Source organism: Cricetulus griseus, chromosome 4 (genome assembly GCF_003668045.3).
Source record: "Cricetulus griseus strain 17A/GY chromosome 4, alternate assembly CriGri-PICRH-1.0, whole genome shotgun sequence".
In the NCBI taxonomy this organism is placed as follows: domain Eukaryota; kingdom Metazoa; phylum Chordata; class Mammalia; order Rodentia; family Cricetidae; genus Cricetulus; species Cricetulus griseus.
In genome coordinates, this window is record NC_048597.1 from 77,128,119 (window position 1) to 77,146,402 (window position 18,284).

Below are 18,284 nucleotides of genomic sequence, written 5' to 3' on the forward strand. Positions count from 1 at the left end.
TCTCTCTCTCTCTCTCTCTATATATATATATATATATATATATATATATATATATATCAAAACTTACTGTTGAATCCCCTGTGTTGCCCAGTGTGCACATGTTCCCAGAGTTCTGGAGGACAGAAGCAGGAATCGTGGGGCCAAGCAGGCTGGTTCTTTCAGAGAGCTTGCAGGGAAGATCTTCCAGGCCTTCTGTGTGCTTCTGCAGACAGGATTAGGACCACCCCATGGTCCTAACATACATACATACATACATACATACATACATACATACATACATATATATGTATATATTATATGACATTTATACTTTGTTTTGGAGACACTGTCTCGTGTAGCCCAGGCTACCTCAAGCTCACTGTGTATCCAAAGATGATCTTGAACTTCTGATCCTTCTGCCTCCAACTCTTGAATGGGCTGGAGATGCAGATGTGTGCCACAAACACTCTACCCACTGAGCTACATACACCCACGGCCCTGAAACTTACTGTGACTTATCTTCCACCCCCCCCAAAAAAAAGATATTAGATCCGAGCTCCCAGCGCCTCAGAAGTGACCTTATTTGGAGACTGGGTCAGTAGAATAGTAATAAAATGAGGTCATGGGGTGGTCCTAATCCTGTCTGCAGAAGCACACAGAAGGCCTGGAAGATCTTCCCTGCAAGTTCTCTGAAAGAACCAGCCTGCTTGGCCCCACAATTCCTGCTTCTGGCCTCCAGAACTCTGGGAACATGTGCACACTGGGCAACACAAGGGATTCAGCTGTAAGTTTTGAGTCCTGGTAGTAAGTTGGGATCATCCACCACTGAAATATAATTAATCTTGTTAGGTTCTGCCCTCTGCCATCCTGTGTTAGATTGCTACAGAAAGAGGCTTCTATCCTGGGCTCCGGGAGAGTCACGGAAAGTTGAGTCACGGAAAGTTGGCACGGAAAGTCCCCCTGCTAGTGCTAGGATTCTGGGTGTGCACGGCCATGCTTGCTTTGTTTTCTGCAGGTGGGGAGTGCAGGTGCATGTGTGCGTGTCACTTGTGGTGTGAGGACCGCAGAGGACAACGTCAGGCACCTTCCAACTTTTGTTTGAGACAGAGCCTCTCGTTGGTCTGAAACTTCACCAGGCAGCCAGCAAGCCCCAAGGATCGCTCTGCCTCTGCCCGTCTTGGCATTGCTGGCATTACAGGCAGACACCACGGAGCCTGGCCCGGGAGCGCGGGTGGTAGGTTCTCACATTTGTGAGGCAAACACTACTCACTGAGCCCTCTTCCCAGAGCTTGCTTGGTTTTTTGAGACAGGATCTCATTAAGTAAGGCTAGCCTGGAACTTCCTTCCCATCCTACTCCCAAAGTAGCTGGGGTGACAGGCCTGCACCGCCATGCCTGGCTCTCACTAAGAGCTTGACCTGCATGCTAGCTCTTAAGCCCCATAAACTCTCTGACAGGATTGTCAGCCAGCTTTGCCCACGCTGCAAGTTCGTACTGAGAGACAGGCCCCGCCCCGTGAGACCAGCCACGCCCCCATCGCGGATTGGTTGCTGTGGAGTGGGCGGGACTCCCAGTGGACTATGGGTGGGACCAATTTCTGGCCGTAAATAAGGCGCCACATGGCACAGGCTAGCGGGGGCAAGGGTGGGGAGGAGTGCGCAAGCGCATCAAGGACGGGCGTAGTCCCGCTAGCTAGTTGTCGCGAGAAGATGGAGGAGGCGGGTCGGGCTGGGGGGCGGGGCCGCGCCTCGGGAGGGGCGGCTCGCGGGAGGGCTGCCAGCGGGGAGGAGGCGACATCGCCCGCAGCAGCAGCCCAGCCAGCAGCAGCAGCCCAGCCGCAGCAGCAGCAGCCGCAGCAGCAGCAGCAGCGGCGGCGGTGACGGCAATAGCGGGCGCTAGGTGAGAAGCGCAGGCTGGAGTGGAGTGAGGTGTGCGAGGGACTCCCGGGTCCGGGGTGGGGCGAGGGCACACGGGTGGGCGACGCAGATTCGTACTCCATTCTGCCAGGCTTTGGCCGCTCCCACGTGGCCCCGGGTTCGAATCCCGGCTCTGGCCAGCTGGCTTTGTGACCTTGGCCCAGCGTGCACCTTCTCTGAGCCATCTTCTTGTGAAGCCCTGCAGAATGCGTGGAAGAGGGTGTGGTCGCTTGGCCGATCTCCTTTGCAGTAGAAGCGCCTGGCTCTGAGGGGGGACACCTTATCAGTTTTGTCTCTGGCTATTTGGGTGGCCAGGCGAGAAAACAATTGTTTAGAGACTGGCGTGCTGCAGTGTCCCGGCAAGACCTTGCAGGAGGCTGTCTGTGAAGCCAGTTTTTGCACAGAGCGAACACTGGCCCCACATTTCACCCCCGTCAGTTGAGCATCCTCCTGTCCCTGAACTTGGCTGCCCACAGACAGCAGTGCAGACCCCAGCTCACAGATGGGGCTGAGCATTTCTGTGGTTGTCCCCAGCAGCAGCTTCATGCCTGGTGGGCCACAGGAAGCCGAACATTAGTGGCTAACAGTAGGACCTATCTTCTCTTTGAGCTTCTGGCCACGAAGACATCGCTGGCAGACCCCGGGCTCCGCACATCCGCCTGGCTGTTTTACAGAGAGCTGTAATGTTTGCACCCTTCTTAAATTATTTATTTTATAATCTACACTGCGATGGGAGCCCCAGGTTGAATGAGAATGTGAACCCCGGGATGGAGTGGTGCTCTGAGCCTTTGGATTGCTGGGGCTCTACAGTGTGGTGGCTCCAGGCTTGGTACCGTGAGTTAGGGCCCTGTGTCTGGGTGTGAAGGAGAGGAAAAAGATCATTGGGAAACTACTGCGGTCAGAGTATGATGCAGCTTCGAGAGTTGCCTGAGGCAGAGTGTGGTGCCAGCACTTTACAGCTGGAGCAAGGGGATTTCTGGGAGTTTTGAGGGCAGCCTGGGCTGCATAGTGAGGTCTGGACTCAGTGTCAAAACAACACAAAAGGGCCTGCCTGGAATCTTCATGTTTAATTTCCTTACAGATGAATTGCTAGGATTTGGGGTTGAGTTTGCAGGCGGGTGGTAACTGTTTACTGTCGTCTTGTGTATGTGTGCCTGCATCGTCCCTCGGTTTCCTGTTGCATGGGCAAACCACTAAAATGGGTGGATTGCCAAAACAATGGGCCCTGAGTAGCTCAGGCCCACCTGGCTCAGGTTCTCGTGATTTGGTGATACAGTTCAAGTGCGACTGTATATCAGACGTTTGCAATATGCAAAGAGAACACCAGGAAAGGTGGCACATATTTGTAAGCCTGGCACTCAAGAAGTGGAGTCAGGAGTTTCTGCCGCTGAAGGCTAGCCTGGGCTATGTGAAACCCTGTCTCTAAGAAACGAACCAAACAAAGGAACCCTACTTATGAAGAAGAAGCTAATGCTGGAGACATTGAGCTGCTGTGTTCATAGGGGGTGGGACTTGGGGAGGAAAGACTAGTTTGGGGGGGCAGTTGTGTGCCTGTTCATGTGTGTGTGTGCAGGTGCATTGAAAGCCACAGGACAACTTATGGTGTCATCCTCAGGAATGCCATCCACCTCCTCTGAGACAGACTGGCTGGCCAGGAGTCCACTAGTTTGGCAAGGCTGACTGACCAGTGAGCCCCGGAGATCCCCTCTTGTCTCTGCCTCCCCAGTGCTGGGATTATAGGCATGAACCATGCCAGACATTTTTACTTTTGTGGGTTCTGGGGATCTGAATGGAGGTCCTTCGTTTGCATGGCAAGCCCTTTACTAACTTAGCCATCCTCCTGGCCCTGAAAGGACCTGTTTCTGCTTGAGAAGGACCTGGATGCCATGCTGGAGTCCAAGTTCCATTGCCAGAGATTACAACTGAGGTCTTGCATAAGCTAGGACCAGTTCTGTTAGAGGTAAACCCATGATCCCAGAGGAAAGGGCAGGTGAATTTGGGGTCTAGAGAGATGCAGTAGGTGTCATCGTGGGGCACTGTAGCTAGGGAGAGGGTGAGGAGCCTGAAGTCCCCAAGGGGTTCTCTGGGCAACGAGACTCTCCATAGGATGTGGTGAGAACTGGGCAGAAGGCAGAAGTAATGTTAGTTCTGGAGTGGGTAGTCACTCCACACCAGGCTGGGTGCCGGGGAAGGCATGGGATCATGTATGAGTATGACCTTTAGATGCTAAGAAGGTGTGACATTGTGAACCTCCAGCACAAAGTGCTGGGCTCAGGCTTGGAATCTCAGGGAGAACCTGAGGAAGGAGGTGCAGGCAAAAGAGAAGAGCTTAGCTGGCTGTACACTGATCAGTTCATGGTCATTACAACATGATCATCAGGGCGGGTGGGGGCGATGATTCTGTTTTAGGAAGGCCATGCCAGAAGGTGCCGTGGGTGAAAACAGCCTGGTTACTCATGATACTGAAATAAATCAGGTGGGAAAGTGTGTGTGTGTGTGTGTGTGTGTGTGTGTGTGTGTGTGTGTGTGTGTTGTTCTTTTTGTTTGTTGCTTTTCAAGACAGGGTTTCTCTGTATAGCCCTGGCTGTCCTAGAACTTGCTTTGCAGACCAAGCTGTCCTCGACCTCACAGAGATCCTCCTGCTTCTGCCTCCAGAATGCTGGCATTAAAGGCCTGTGTCACCATGCCCAGCTTACTATATACATTTTGAAACAGGGTCTCATGTAACCCAGGCTGGTCTCATTCACATCTGCAGCCAAGGATGACTAAGAACTCCTGGTCTTACTGCCTTCACCTCTCAAGTGCTGGAATTCCTGGCATGAGCCTCAACACCTGGGTTATACAGTGCTAGAGGAAGAGCCCAGGGCTCTGTGCATGCTAGGTGAGCAGTCTACCAACTGAGCTACACCCCCAGCCCTGGACTATCATTTTAAAACAACTTACATCTTCACTGTCCAATTTTTAGTTTGTATTTCAGCTGGTGGTGGTGGAGGGCTCCTTTAATCCCAGCGCTGATGAGGCAGAAGCAGGTAGATCTCTGAGTTCGAGTCTAGCCTGGTCTACAGAGCTAGTTCAGGACAGCCAAGGCTTATACAAAGAAACCCTGTCTTAAAACCCCATCCCCCCCACCCCCATCCAAAAAAAGTTTGTCTTTCAACTAGCAGGAAAGCCTGTAATCCCTGTACTGTAGAGGTGGAGGCAGGAGCTGGAGATGATGGAAGAGATGGAGGGGGTGGGTGGAAATAGAAGAGAGGGAGAAGGAACTGGAGGAGGGGCTAGCTGTGAGTTTCACACCTCTTTAGTGTGTACAGCCCCTGCTGATGGTTGTTGCTGGCCTACAGATGTGGCTGGAAATAGCCTGCTCTCTCACATAATACTTCCTGCTGTTAGCCAGTGAGGTTTCTAAAACTATTTAGAAACTCTGAAACTTTCCAAATGGGAAACAGCAGGCACAGTGGCAAGTGGGGGAAGGGCTGCCCTCAGAGCACAGAGGAACAGCAGAAGAGAACATTCAGCCCCCAAGCTGGACCAGTCCTCTTGTACCACTGGCCTTTCTGTTTAGTCAGGAGGATGGATGATCTTCTCACATCTGGAGTAGCCCAAGACAAGAGTCCTACAAGTAACAGTGGCCAGTTCCGTTGGAACACTCAATAGGATTGTTTCTAAAGAAACTCATAAATGAGCCAGGAGGTGGTGGTGCACACCTTTAATCCCAGCACTAACGAGGCAGAGGCAGGCTGATCTCTGTGAGTTTAAGGCCAGCCTGGTCTACATAGTGAGTTTCAAGACAGCCAGGACTATATAGTAAAACACTGTCTTGGGGGGGGGGGAGGAAGAAAAGTAATTAATAACCCCTTACAGGATGAGGTGGCAGCATGGTGGCAATGCTGTCTCCCTGGGGCTTAGGAGGCTGAGGCAGGAGGTTAGAGCCAGTCTGTGTTACATAGTGAGGCCCTGTCTCAAAAAGCCCAAGTTAGGGACTGATGGCTCACACATGCAATTCCAGCGTTTGGGAGGCTGATTGTAGGTGGGGTTGGGGGGGCAGAGAATATGAACATAGGAGGATCAGAAGTTCAGGGTCATCTGCTGCATATCAAGTAGTTTGGGGTTAGCCTGAGCTACATGAGAACTGTCTTAAAAAAGAAAAAATATAGCTAAGGAAAGATTTAGTAGTTGTCTCAGGAGATACGTGCTGACTGTGCAAGCATGAGGACTTGAGTTTGGATCACTTGCATCCACGTAAAAGTCAAGTATGGCAATGTGAACCCACAGGCTCAGTGCTGGCAGAGAAGGGGTAGTGGAGACAGGAGGATCCCTGGGGATCACTCATGATTTCCAGGTTCAGTGAGAAATTCTGTCTCAAGACATAAAGTAGAAAGCCACTGAAGAAGACACCCAAACATCAGTCCCTGGCCTCCATGTGTGCATACACATGAACAACAAAAATAAGTAAGTAAATAGGAAATTCCTGAGGGAAAACCTTGTCCCCCTTGAACTCCATCCTCAGGCAAGAGAGCATTGTCTAGACAATGTACCGTCCAAATTTGTCCCTCCTAAACTTGAGGGTGACTGGCCAGGTTGTGTCCCTATATAAGGTATTGAGCCTAGGCAGAAAAAGACAGTTGGAGGGACAGTGTGTTCCCTGGAGATGGGTGAGAAGAGCTATTGCAGGCAGAGGGGGCCAGGGGACCAGCAGGACACAGTGGCCACAGGTGCTCCTGAGCCCAGCAGCTCACAGGGCCTATCGGAGAGGATGGGTTTGGAGGAGATGGACTCACACTGGAACAGCTGCAGGGGACTTGACACAGTTGGCAGAGTTGAGGCTGGATTAGTCCTAAGAATACAGAAAACAAAGCAAGTGAAAACACAAGACTGTTATTAGTTCCTGGGAAAATAAACTGTTGTGCGGGAGGGAAAAGAAAAATAATTACGGTGTCCTGGCAGTCCCAGCTGCGAACAGAACCCCCATAGCTGTGGCAGTGTATGTAAACACAGGCGGCTGCTCTAATTGGAGTCATGACATGCCTGGGAGGGGCCATAGGGAAGGGGATACACTGTGATGTCACCTGCTGTGATTAGCTACTGAGAGCTATTAAAGTACACAGGGAGAGCCGGCAATCAAAGCCGGACATACATGCCAGCACTCGGGAGATTGAGGTGGGTGGATTTTTGAGTTCGAGGCCAGCCTGGGCTACATAGTGAGACTGTATCTCAGAGAGAGAAGAATGAGGGAGAGGCAGTTGTGGAGATAGGGAAAGAGGGAAGGGATACTGGTTGCTAAGGAACTTGCTGGGCACCATCACTACAGATTGCAGCAGTCTCAGCCAGGCATAGCTGTCTTGGAGCAAGAGACTTTCCCTCCTTGGTCGGCTTGTGTGCAGCTTTCCCTAGTTGGCGAGGCTTTCCTGTGTGCATTTTCCCTCATTATTCTCATTGTTCTCTGTGTCCTGCCTCAGCTCTGGTCACTTGGTTGTTTGTCAGAGATTCCATGCTGATCCTAGCCATCTTTGTCCCGTTTCCTTTCTGTTAAGATGTTTTTTTTTTTTTTTAATTCATGCATATGTATGTGTACACCCACTGGTGTCCAAGTGCTCACAGAGGCCAGAATAGGGTGTTGGATTGCCTGGGCCTGGAGCTTCACATAGGCGGTTGTGACCTGCTTGATATGAATGCTGAGAATCGAACCCAAGTCCTTTGGAAGAGTAGCTTGTGCTCTTAACTGCTGAGTCAGCTCTCGCTGAACCTGGAGCTTGCTGCTTTGGCTTGGCTGGCCAGCAAGGTCTCAGGACCCTCCTGTCTGCCACCCACACCCAGTGCTGGAATTATAGGTACATGTGTAGACACGTCTAGCTTTTTACATGTGTGTGAGTATTCAAGCTCATATCTCATTCTTAAGCAGCAAGCACTCTTATCCACTGAGCCACCCCAGCTCCTGTAAAGGAATTTTTAAACACATTTATAAGGGGTGAGCGTGCCAGTGACCCTTCCTCACTTGCTACCCACTTTCAGAATTAGGATAGCAGAGAATGTTAGCCCTCCTGTCTCCTACCTCACGTGTACCCCAGTGTCCTGAGCCTTTAGGTGTGACAACATAAGTGGCAACAGTCTCCACACAGTGATATATCTGAGATGTGACAGGTGCTGTGGAGAAGAGATGGGATATAGCCAGTGGCTACACGGTGGGTGGTGACAGATTGGGGGCCCACAACTGTGGGATTATGGGGCCTAGGGCCTGCTTTCTGAGGCATGACCAGGAAGGCCTTGGGACAGAGTGAACTTTCTTAGAGACGGAGTTTCTCTGTGTAACAGTCCTGGTTGGCCTCAGACTCACTGAGATCTTCCTGATTCTGCTTCCCAAGTGCTGGGATTAAAGGTGTATGCCACCACCGCCCAGCTCGGAATGAGTTTTGAAGTGCCCCAGAGCATAACTGGCCCAGCAAAGGGACATTGGTGCAGCAGAAGCCTGTCCCACCAGGACACTGATGAAGGGAAGGAACCTCTGTGGTTATACTGGAGTGACCAAGAAGAAAGATGAACAGGCCTGGTCACCACCATGGAAAGGGCTCGAACACCCTGGGACACCAGGATTGGAGGAGTGGGGGACTGGGGAGAGAGATGTATCCTAGTTGGATTTCACCACAGCAATGGGGCAGGAGGGTGGGAGGGTAGAAGCAGGGAGAGGGTCCATGGGCATTGTAGCAGTACAAGTGAGAACTCTGAGAGGCTTGAGTGGGTAGAGGGTCTATCTAGGCGGGGAGGAGATATGGATAGACTTTACAAGTAAAGTCAAGCATGGTCTGCTGTTGTTGTCTGTTCGGGGGATGGAACCTTGGCTCTCACACATACTTTACCATTGAGCCATGACCCCAGCCCCTCATTGGTGGATTCTAGACAAGTGTTCTACCATGAGCTACACCCTATGTCCTTATAAGAGAATTCTAGGCAGGTGCTCTACCACTGAGCCACACCCAACCCCTTACTGGGGGATTCTAGGCAGGAACTTTATTATGGACCTATATCCCCAGGTTTTTTAAATATAAAAATTACTACATGTATTTGTGTATGTGTGTGTGCACGTATGTGCATGCACATGCTTGACATAGTCAGAGGACAACCTGTGGGAGTCAGTTCTCTCCTTCCACCATGTGGTTATCAGGGGCCAAACTCAGGTTGTCAGGCTTGGAGGCAAGCACCTTTACTTGCTGAGCCTTCTTACTAGCCCAATACTGTGGAATACTACCCAGCAATGACACAGGTACATTCTCCTGACATAAGTGATGGCCTGAGTGAACCTCAGATACATTGTGCTGAGGGGAGCAATATAAGCAAAGCCTTTGTAGTGTATGATTCCATTTACCTTCTAGAAAACAGTAGAGATTGCTGTGGGTGAGTGTCAGAGGTTGGCAGCGACTTACTTAATTTTACTTATTTATTTTTATTTATTATTTTTGCTTGTTTGTTTTTTGAGACAGGGTTTCTCTCTGCAGCCCTGGCTGTCCTGGCACTCCCTCTGCAGACCAGGATGACCTTGAACTCATGGAGATCCACCTACCTCTGCCTCCCAAGTGCTGGAATTAAAGGTGTGTGCCACCACTACCTGGCTGCATCTTATTTATTTTTAAAGACAGGGTCTGGTGTAATGCAAGCTGTCTTGGACCCCACCTCTGAGTGTTGGATGACAAGTATGTAGCACCGCCATCAACTGGAAATATTAATTGTAGTATACATATGCCAAAATTCAGTCAGTGACATATTAAACTACACATTAAACAAGGAGAGGGAGTTTTATTCTGTGTCAATCATTCCTCAGTAAGCCTGTTAAAGAAAGCTCAGAGGCCAGAGTGACTCAATTGGGAAGGAACGCCTTGCGTGCAGAGGATCTGGAGCCCCTGAGGTTCTGTGACAGGACTGTCCCCTGACATATCTGTGTCAGACAGTAGCTGACCTCTATTTCCTTCCCTCCCAGCCACGTGCATTGCTTCCCTTCCTTCACACTTCCTATGCACTTCTCACTGGCAGTGGACTCTGACTGTATGATGAGACAAAGAAACCCCAGTCTAGGAGGCAAAGGAAATGTTGGTAGTTTAGGTAGGTTTCTGCAGACAAACAGCCAGTGCTGGGAGTGTGTGTGCACAAAGAGACTGAGTGTAAAAAAAATTGGCTAATATAAGCCCAGCCTGGTGACTCATGCCAATAATCTCAGCTACTTGAGAGGTTGAAGCAAGAAGATGGCAAATTCCAGGATTGCCTGGCTGCATAGGGATTCCAAGCCAGTCCTGGCAATTTATGAGACCTTATATGAAAATGAAAAGGAAAAAGAGGGCAACAGCTCAGTGACTGATAGAACCCCTGCCTAGAATCCCCCAATGAGGGGCTGGAGTGTGGCTCAGTGGTAGAGCACCTGACTAGAAACCTCCAGTGAGGGGCTGAGGTGTGGCCACCCTTCTGTCCCCAGCTCCTTGCCCATGTTGGTGTGAACAGTGGTTTGGAACAGTTGGGCCCTAACATGGCACCTGGCTTCTGGCTGCTTGGCTTGCCTGTGGCATTGTTATGGATGTGGTGGGTGAGAGAACTGTCTGATAGCCCTGTTGCAGACAACCTCACCTACCTTGCTGTTGAGTTTGATGTTGAACCTGCCCAGGTAATCCAAACACTTAGGAGCACAAGGGACCCAGGCTTGTGAAAGTCTCCCCAGACTCTGAAGGTGTCCTGCTGAAGGCAGAGCCCAGGTCCCACAGCTGTTGCAAGTTTACCTGATGGCAGGTTGTTTTGCCAAGCTGCCCCAGTCTGCTGCTCCTGTTGCTTCAGAGCACACGGAGCCTTTTGTTGACTGCTGTTTTGAAAGAGTTGGAGATTTTGGATTTGAAAATAACACCCTTATTTTTTAAATGGAAAATTACTCTCTGAGGTCATTTGTGGTCCCTGACTGTTTTGGAGTCAGGCAGGGACCATGGCTGTGGTTCTCTGTCCTGCTGCTCACAGCTAACTCCCCAACCCTCATAGAAGGCAGTATAGTTGTCCCGCAGATGTCTGGAAACAAAGCTAGACATTCCTAGATCCCAAACTACTTAAAAATAAAGTAAAACTGGATGCTGATGGTGCTGACCTGGCAGGCTTTTTCCTTCCTTTGCTCTTGTTCCTTGCAGTCCTGTGAGTTGTGACTTTAAAGTGGCAGAGTGGGCCCCTTCAAAGGGCCGCTGTCACAGAGCCCTCTCCTGTATACAGCTGACTCATTTCTGTAACTGCTGTTTATGTGGTTTGTCTGAGGTCAGACATGACAAGAGAGGACTGCCTTGATGTTAAAAATGAACCCTGGCCTCTCACACTGGAAGGAGAATGTGTCTCAGTGGTCAGAGTCCACAGGTTTGTCACCTTGGTGTGAATTGTCATGAGAGGGGCTGCACCTGGCTCAAGTCTGGCCATGTGTGGACTTGGTATTGTTTCACCAAGACAAGTTCAAAGCTGGATGAGGAAACAATGGAGTGTAGCTATCTAAAGGGAAACTTTAGATGGGGATTATAGCTCAGTAGTAGCACCTGTCTAGAATCCCCCAGTGGGGGGCTGGGGTGTGGCTCAGCCAGAGAGTACTTAGCTATTTTGTGTGAAACCCTGAGTTTCATCCACAGTGTGGCATTAAATTAGTACCATGTCGGGCTAGAGAAATGGCTCAGCAATTAAGAGCACAGACTATTCTTCCAGAGGTCCTGAGTTCAATTCCCAGCAACCACATGGTGGCTTACAACCACCTTGAATGAGATCTGGTGCCCTCTGCTGGCACACAGGCAGAAGACATAATAAATAAATAAAATCTTTTAAAAAAAAAATTAGTACCATGTCTTATAAGAGTTTGTATAAGAACTCAGGTATAATTCATTGCCAGTGTTATTTTCTTGCATCCCTTCATTCATATATATATATATATATATATATATATTATATATATAATATATATTTGTTTTTCAAGACCGGGTTTTTTTGGAGCCTGTCCTGCTGTCCTGAAACTCGTTCTGTAGACCAGGCTGGCCTCGAACTCACAGAGATCTGCCTGCCTCTGCCTCCCAAGTGCTGGGATTAAAGGCCTTCGCCATCACCACCTGGCTATATATTTGTTTTATATATATGAGAATTTTGCCTGCATGTATGTCTGTGCACAATGTGTGTGCCTGGTGCCCATGGAGGCCAGAAGAGGGTGTCAGATTCACTGGAACTGGACCTCCAGGCACTTGTGAGCTGCCATGCAGATGCTAGGGACCAAACCCAGGTCCCTGTAAGAGCAGCAAATGCTCTTAACCACTGAGCCATCTCTCAATCTCACCATTGCACATCTTTAATAAACAGGTCTGTCAGCCCCATGATCTTTTGAGATGTCCTAGTGGGAGAGTGAGCTATGGCTCCAACAGTCCACTCAATTTCTTCTTCTGCAGTGCTGTAGCAGACCAAATACTAGAAGTATTTATGGACAGGGTGTGACTATGGAGTCCAGTCTCACCTGACTTCACAGTCCTTTTACTTCAGTCACCCACAGGGGGAGTACATGGAACACTACCATTCTTGCTTAATAATTAGGTTTTTGCCTCACTAATTTCTTTATTTTACCTATTTTCAATTTTACTGATTTCTGCCCTAGCTGTTCTTATTTCTTCCTTCAGGGTTTTGGTTTATCTTACTCTTTCCAGTTATGAGAGGTGGAAGCTTTCACTTATTATTTACTTGCTTTAGTTTGTTTGAGACAGGGTCTAATTATATGCATCAGCCTGGACTTGAACTCATGAAGCTCATCTTGCCTCTCTGCTGGAATTACAAGCATGCACCTTCACACCTGGCTGAGTTTAGATCATGGATCTGGGGTCTGTCACTTTCCAATATTTCAGGCTCTGCTTACCTGGAATCCATGGGGTTTGATGCATTGTGTCCTAGGTTTTCATTCATTTAAATCTTTCTTTTAAGGGGCTGACTCAGTGGGTAAAGTGCTTGCTGGATAGGTGTGATGACCTGAGTTTGATCCCCAAGAATCCACATAAAAAGCCAGATGCCGGCTGGAGAGATGGCTCAGCGGTTAAGAGCACTGCCTGTTCTTCCAGAGGTCCTGAGTTCAATTCCCAGCAACCACGTGCTGTGACATGTGCACCCCCCCATGTGTGAAACCATGCATACATTTAAAAAAGTATATGGGCTCTTTTGAGGCCAAGGGTGCTGGTGCATGGCTGCAGTAAGGAAGCCAAGAAAGAAGGACTGTGAGTTTGAGAACAGCCCAGCCTGTATAGTGAAACATTGTCTCAGACAACAAATTTCCCTCTGAAACATTGTCTCAAATAACAGAAATTCCCTTTGAAACATTGTCTCAAACAATAAATTTCCCTCTGAAACATTGTCTCAAACAACAAAAATTCTCTTTGAAATATTGTCTCAAACACTAAGCAATAACAAAAATTCTCTTTGTGGTGGCCCTTGAGTTAATTTAGAAGGCAGCCATTTGGTTCCCAGGTGTTTGGAGATTTTTCTATTACATTTCTGATGCTGTGATATTTTGTTTTTATAGCATCAAATAATTCTGAATGATTTCAGTTCCGCTAACCATGTCTACATCCGGCTTACTGTGTTGAGAGCTTTGTTTCTTGGAGGTGAAAAAGTAAATTCAGTTGTATCAGGAAGCGTTTGTGTGTCAGTTACATCCTGTCCTATGATTCTCTCAATTATCAAGACTGGAATGTCAGGGCTGGAGAGATGGCTCCACAGTTAACAGGATGTACTGTTTTGACAGAGGACTCTAAATTTGGCTCCCAGTACCCACATCACATGAATCACAACCACCTGTAACTCCAGCTCCAGGCCCTGATATCCTCTTCTGGCCTCTGAGGGCACCTGCACTTGCATGCAGATACCTACATAGACAGACACACAAATACACATAATCAAACCAAATCAAATGTAAAGAAAAGAGTAGAATGTTAAAGTCTCCAAAAATAATTGTGGATTTCCCCCTAAGTATACCTTAACTATATATGTACACACACACACACACACACACACACACACACACACACACATCTTTTTTTAGATAGGGTCTTATGTAGTCTAGGCTATCCTCAAACTCACTATGTAGCCCAGGATGACCTTAAATTCCTGATCCTCCTGTCTTTACCTTCTGATTATTGAGATTACAGGCATGTGCCACTATACCTGTTTTTATACAGTGCTGGGGATAGAATCCATGGCTCTGTAGTTGCTAACTGAGCTACATCCCCATTCTGAATTTTTGCTTTATGTATTTTGAAGCTATATTGTATGATGAATATTTATTTATGGTTGTTATGTCTTTGTGGGTTGAATTTTCTGTGATGATGCAATGTCTCTCTTAGTCTTGAGTAAGTTCTTTTCTTCCTAAGTTTTCTTCATCTGATATTAATATAACTGCTTCTGCTTGATTTTGATTAATGTTTATTATATGACTAATATTTTCTGTCCCAGTGGAGAGGAATGGAGAAAGTAGAGTGCCAACCAGTCCTGTCTCCATGTCCTTTGTCCACCACTCCATGCTGTGGGAATGGGAGTTGTGGTGGACTCCGCCCACTCTGGGTCTTGCTGTGAAATGGGCAGGGAGTCAGTTTGGATAACCCACCTCACACTGTCTCATTTAACCATCTCCTCCTAGCTGTCGACACCAGGCTACCACACCACCCTGCTGACAGTCACATTGTCTCTTGCTCCTATGGTGAAGCTTGGGGATCAGGTTCCTGCTCAGGCCCCTTGACTATCACATGGAACCTGAGTGGGTATGGGAATGTTGCACCTCTGTTTCGGTGAAGGGTGGTCTCGGAGGTCCTGATACACTTTCCCATTGATGCTTAGCTTAAATGGTATGGGTGTTACTGGGCTGGTTTTCCTGTTACTAGGCTACTGTGAGCATGACCCTGACCTCAATGATGAAACAGCCGCACTTCCTTGGGGACCAGCTTTGGAACCCGGGACCCACATCACTTGCCCCTGACCTGGGCTTCAGGTCCATGCCATCTGGGCACTCTGTCCACATGACCATGCCATCTGGGCACTCTGTCCACATGAGAGCCAGACTGTGCTAGAAGCAGATCCCTTTGCTGATGTCCCTCTGCACGCTGTGGCAAGCCGGGCTCAGCTGCACCTGTTTGGTGTGAAAATACACAGTGGAAGGGGTTTGGGAGGAATGGTGGCTTGTGCATTGAATAAACTTCAATAGCCATAGCCTCCTGGTGACACATGTTCCTATCAACCTCCGTGCCTTCCTCCTTGGCTCCTCCTTGGTTAGTTTCTGGAAAGCCATTTTTTCTCCTTTTTGTAATTTTTAATTTTAGTGTGTGTGTGTTAGAGAGAGAGAGAGAGAGTATTTGAAGGCTAGAGGTCATAGGTCAGTTTCAGGTGCCATCTCAGGAACCATCCATTTCAGAATTTGTAAGTGGGTGTTATGTGAGTGTGTGCTGGTGCACAAGTGTGTAGTATATGTGTGTGGGGGTGTCAGAGGTCAAACTCAGGTGTCCCTTGGAGCCATGCACCTTTTTTTTTTGAAACAGGGTCTCTCTGGGACTTGAGGCTTGCCCACTATGCTCAACAGACTACCAGTGCTCCCAGGAACCCTCCTGGAGTTACAAGCCCCCACCTTCACACCTGACTTTTTTTTTTTTTTTTTTTTTTTTTTTTTGAGACAGGGTCTCTCTATATAGTCCTGGCTGTCCTGGAATTCACTGTGTAGACCAGGCTGGCCTCCAACTCACAGAGATCCTCTTGCCTCAGCCTGGGATGAAAGGTGTGCCGGCCACACCTGGCTAAAGTGGATTTGAAGATCTGACTCGGGTCCTTATGCTTGCACAATAAACTCTCTACCCACTAGGACATCTGCCTAGCCCCTTGACCTTTTTTCAGTTCAGGGACAAAGAGTCTCTCCTTACTTTAGTGACACTCCAACTTGGAGAAACTGAAGCCCCAATCAGAATCAACACATGGAGCCTAGAGGCTGGAGTACTGGCTGGCTGTTTGGTGGGAAGTGATGGGGGGGGCAGTCCCTGATGTCAGCAAATACCTGCCACCCACGTGTGAGAGGAAAAATCCATGCTGTTCTGAACCTCTAACCTGTGTGTTCTGGCCTCTCCAGGTTCATCTCCCAGCACCATGTCCCAGCTGTACACAAGACTGAAGTGAGGGGCCAGGTGTGGGCCCTGCCCAGGGCAGCATGACCAAGCCTCGGCTCTTCCGTCTGTGGCTGGTTCTGGGGTCGGCTCTCATGATTCTTTTGATCATTGTATATTGGGACAACGTGGGCACTGCCCACTTCTATCTGCACACCTCCCTATCCAGGCCACACATCCTGGAGCCGCTTCCCACCCCGGGGTTGGGCGGTGAGAACGTGTTCACTTCTGATGTGGATGAGTTTTTGGACACACTACTTAGTTCCGATGCGAAGCAGAATGACCTTTCCAGAAGAAAAACTGAGCAGCCCCCGGTGCTCGCCCCCAGCAAGCCGGTCCTGAGCCACATGGAGGAGAACGTGAGAGGCTACGACTGGTCCACCCATGACGCCCAGCAGAACCCAGACCGGGACCGGCAGCAGGCGGAGAGAAGGAGCCTCCTGAGAGACTTCTGTGCCAACGCTAGCCTGGCATTCCCCACGAAGGACCGTACTTTTGATGACATCCCCAACTATGAACTCAACCACCTGATCGTGGACGATCGCCACGGGGTCATCTACTGCTACGTGCCCAAGGTAGCCTGTACCAACTGGAAGCGAGTGATGATTGTGTTGAGCGAGAGCCTGCTGGACCGGGGCAGCCCCTACCGAGACCCCCTGGACATCCCCCGGGAGCACGTGCACAACTCCAGCACACACCTGACTTTCAACAAGTTCTGGCGCCGCTACGGGAAGTTCTCGCGTCACCTCATGAAGGTCAAGCTAAAGAAGTACACCAAGTTCCTGTTCGTGCGGGACCCCTTCGTGCGCCTCATATCAGCCTTCCGCAGCAAGTTCGAACTGGAGAACGAGGAGTTCTACCGCAAGTTCGCGGTGCCCATGCTCCGGCTGTATGCCAACCACACCAGCCTGCCCGCCTCGGTGAGCGAGGCCTTCAGCGCTGGTCTCAAGGTCTCCTTCGCCAACTTCATCCAGTACCTGTTGGACCCACACACCGAGAAGCTGGCACCCTTCAACGAGCACTGGCGACAGGTGTACCGCCTCTGCCACCCGTGCCAGATAGACTATGACTTCGTGGGGAAGCTGGAGACCCTGGATGAGGATGCTGCCCAGCTCCTGAGGTCCCTCAAAGTGGACTCCCAGCTTCACTTCCCCCCCAGTTACCGGAACAGGACGGCCAGCAGCTGGGAGGAGGACTGGTTTGCCAACATCCCCCTGGCCTGGAGGCAACAGCTCTATAAACTCTACGAAGCCGACTTTGTTCTCTTTGGCTACCCCAAGCCGGAAAACCTGCTTAGAGACTGAGCTCCCCAGCACCAAATAAGCACCCACGAGCCCCATTAAACCCAACGACTGTCCCAGTGAGGTGGTGCTTTGAGGATGGAGCCCTGCGCCTTCCGGGTTCCCTCCTGGCTTCCTTTCCTTCTGGTGTGACAGGTAGAGGATGCCACACCTTTCCCTACTGGAGACCACGGAACTTCCAAGACCCTAGCACCTCACACTCCAGGGTTTTGCACACCCCACCCTTTTGCAATCTGGATTTGTTTACTCCACAGCTGTATTCATGGAACACTGTTAATACTGTTTTCTAAGATTAATATATTTCAGATATATTTAATACGAAAGTGGGAGAGAGCTGGAGTAAAGCGTGGCGCCCGCATCCTTGCACTCTTGTGGTTCTTTGGGTCAGGCAACAAGCATACACAGGGAAGGAAGGGCCCAAGGGTTGATGGAATATCCAAGCCTCCCACCCCCCCAGGGGGAAGATCTCAAAGTATCTTCAAAGAGAAGAGCCTAAATTTGAAGCCAGCTGTTTTAGTTTGTTGTTACTGAAGCAAAACACCTGAGGTTCAGTCATTTTTAAGGGCCTTGTGCTAACATCAGCACCTGTGAGGTCCTCAGGGAGGTGGCAGTGGCTGGAACGGGTGCAAGAGGGTAGGGCCTTACCAGACAAGAAGCCGAGTGTGGCTGAGGTCCTTCTGTCCCTTCTGGGGGTATGGGCTCCCTCAGTTTTGAACTCCCTGACCCCTTGAGGACAAGCTTCCAACATACCCAAACCATTTCCAGCCACCACAGGCCTTGCCTGTAATACATTTTAAAAAATCATTTCTTGTGTATAGGCAGGTTTTGCCTGCATGTTGTTTGTGCACCATGTGCATGCAGTACTCACAGAGGCCAGAAGAGGGTGTCGGATCCCCTGGAATTGAGTTTGAGCTGGTTGAGAGCCACGGTGTG

The 18,284-nt window shown here is 49.5% G+C and overlaps 1 protein-coding gene across 3 annotated transcripts; it reads left to right on the forward strand.

The window, feature by feature from the left end:
- The first annotated feature begins 741 nt into the window (after positions 1 to 741).
- On the forward strand, positions 742 to 17,709 carry Chst12 (carbohydrate sulfotransferase 12). Of its 3 annotated transcripts, none has more exons than XM_027413512.2 (2): positions 742 to 763; positions 16,017 to 17,709. In XM_027413512.2, exon 2 carries the CDS (start codon positions 16,095 to 16,097, stop codon positions 17,352 to 17,354), a length of 1,260 nt encoding a protein of 419 aa, XP_027269313.1. In that variant the 5' UTR covers positions 742 to 763; positions 16,017 to 16,094; the 3' UTR covers positions 17,355 to 17,709. The 3 variants fall into 3 exon arrangements, with proteins under 3 accessions (XP_027269313.1, XP_027269311.1, XP_027269312.1); XM_027413510.1 differs by lacking the exon at positions 742 to 763 and adding an exon at positions 1,748 to 1,877; XM_027413511.2 differs by lacking the exon at positions 742 to 763 and adding an exon at positions 1,759 to 1,906.
- The last annotated feature ends 575 nt before the right edge of the window (positions 17,710 to 18,284 follow it).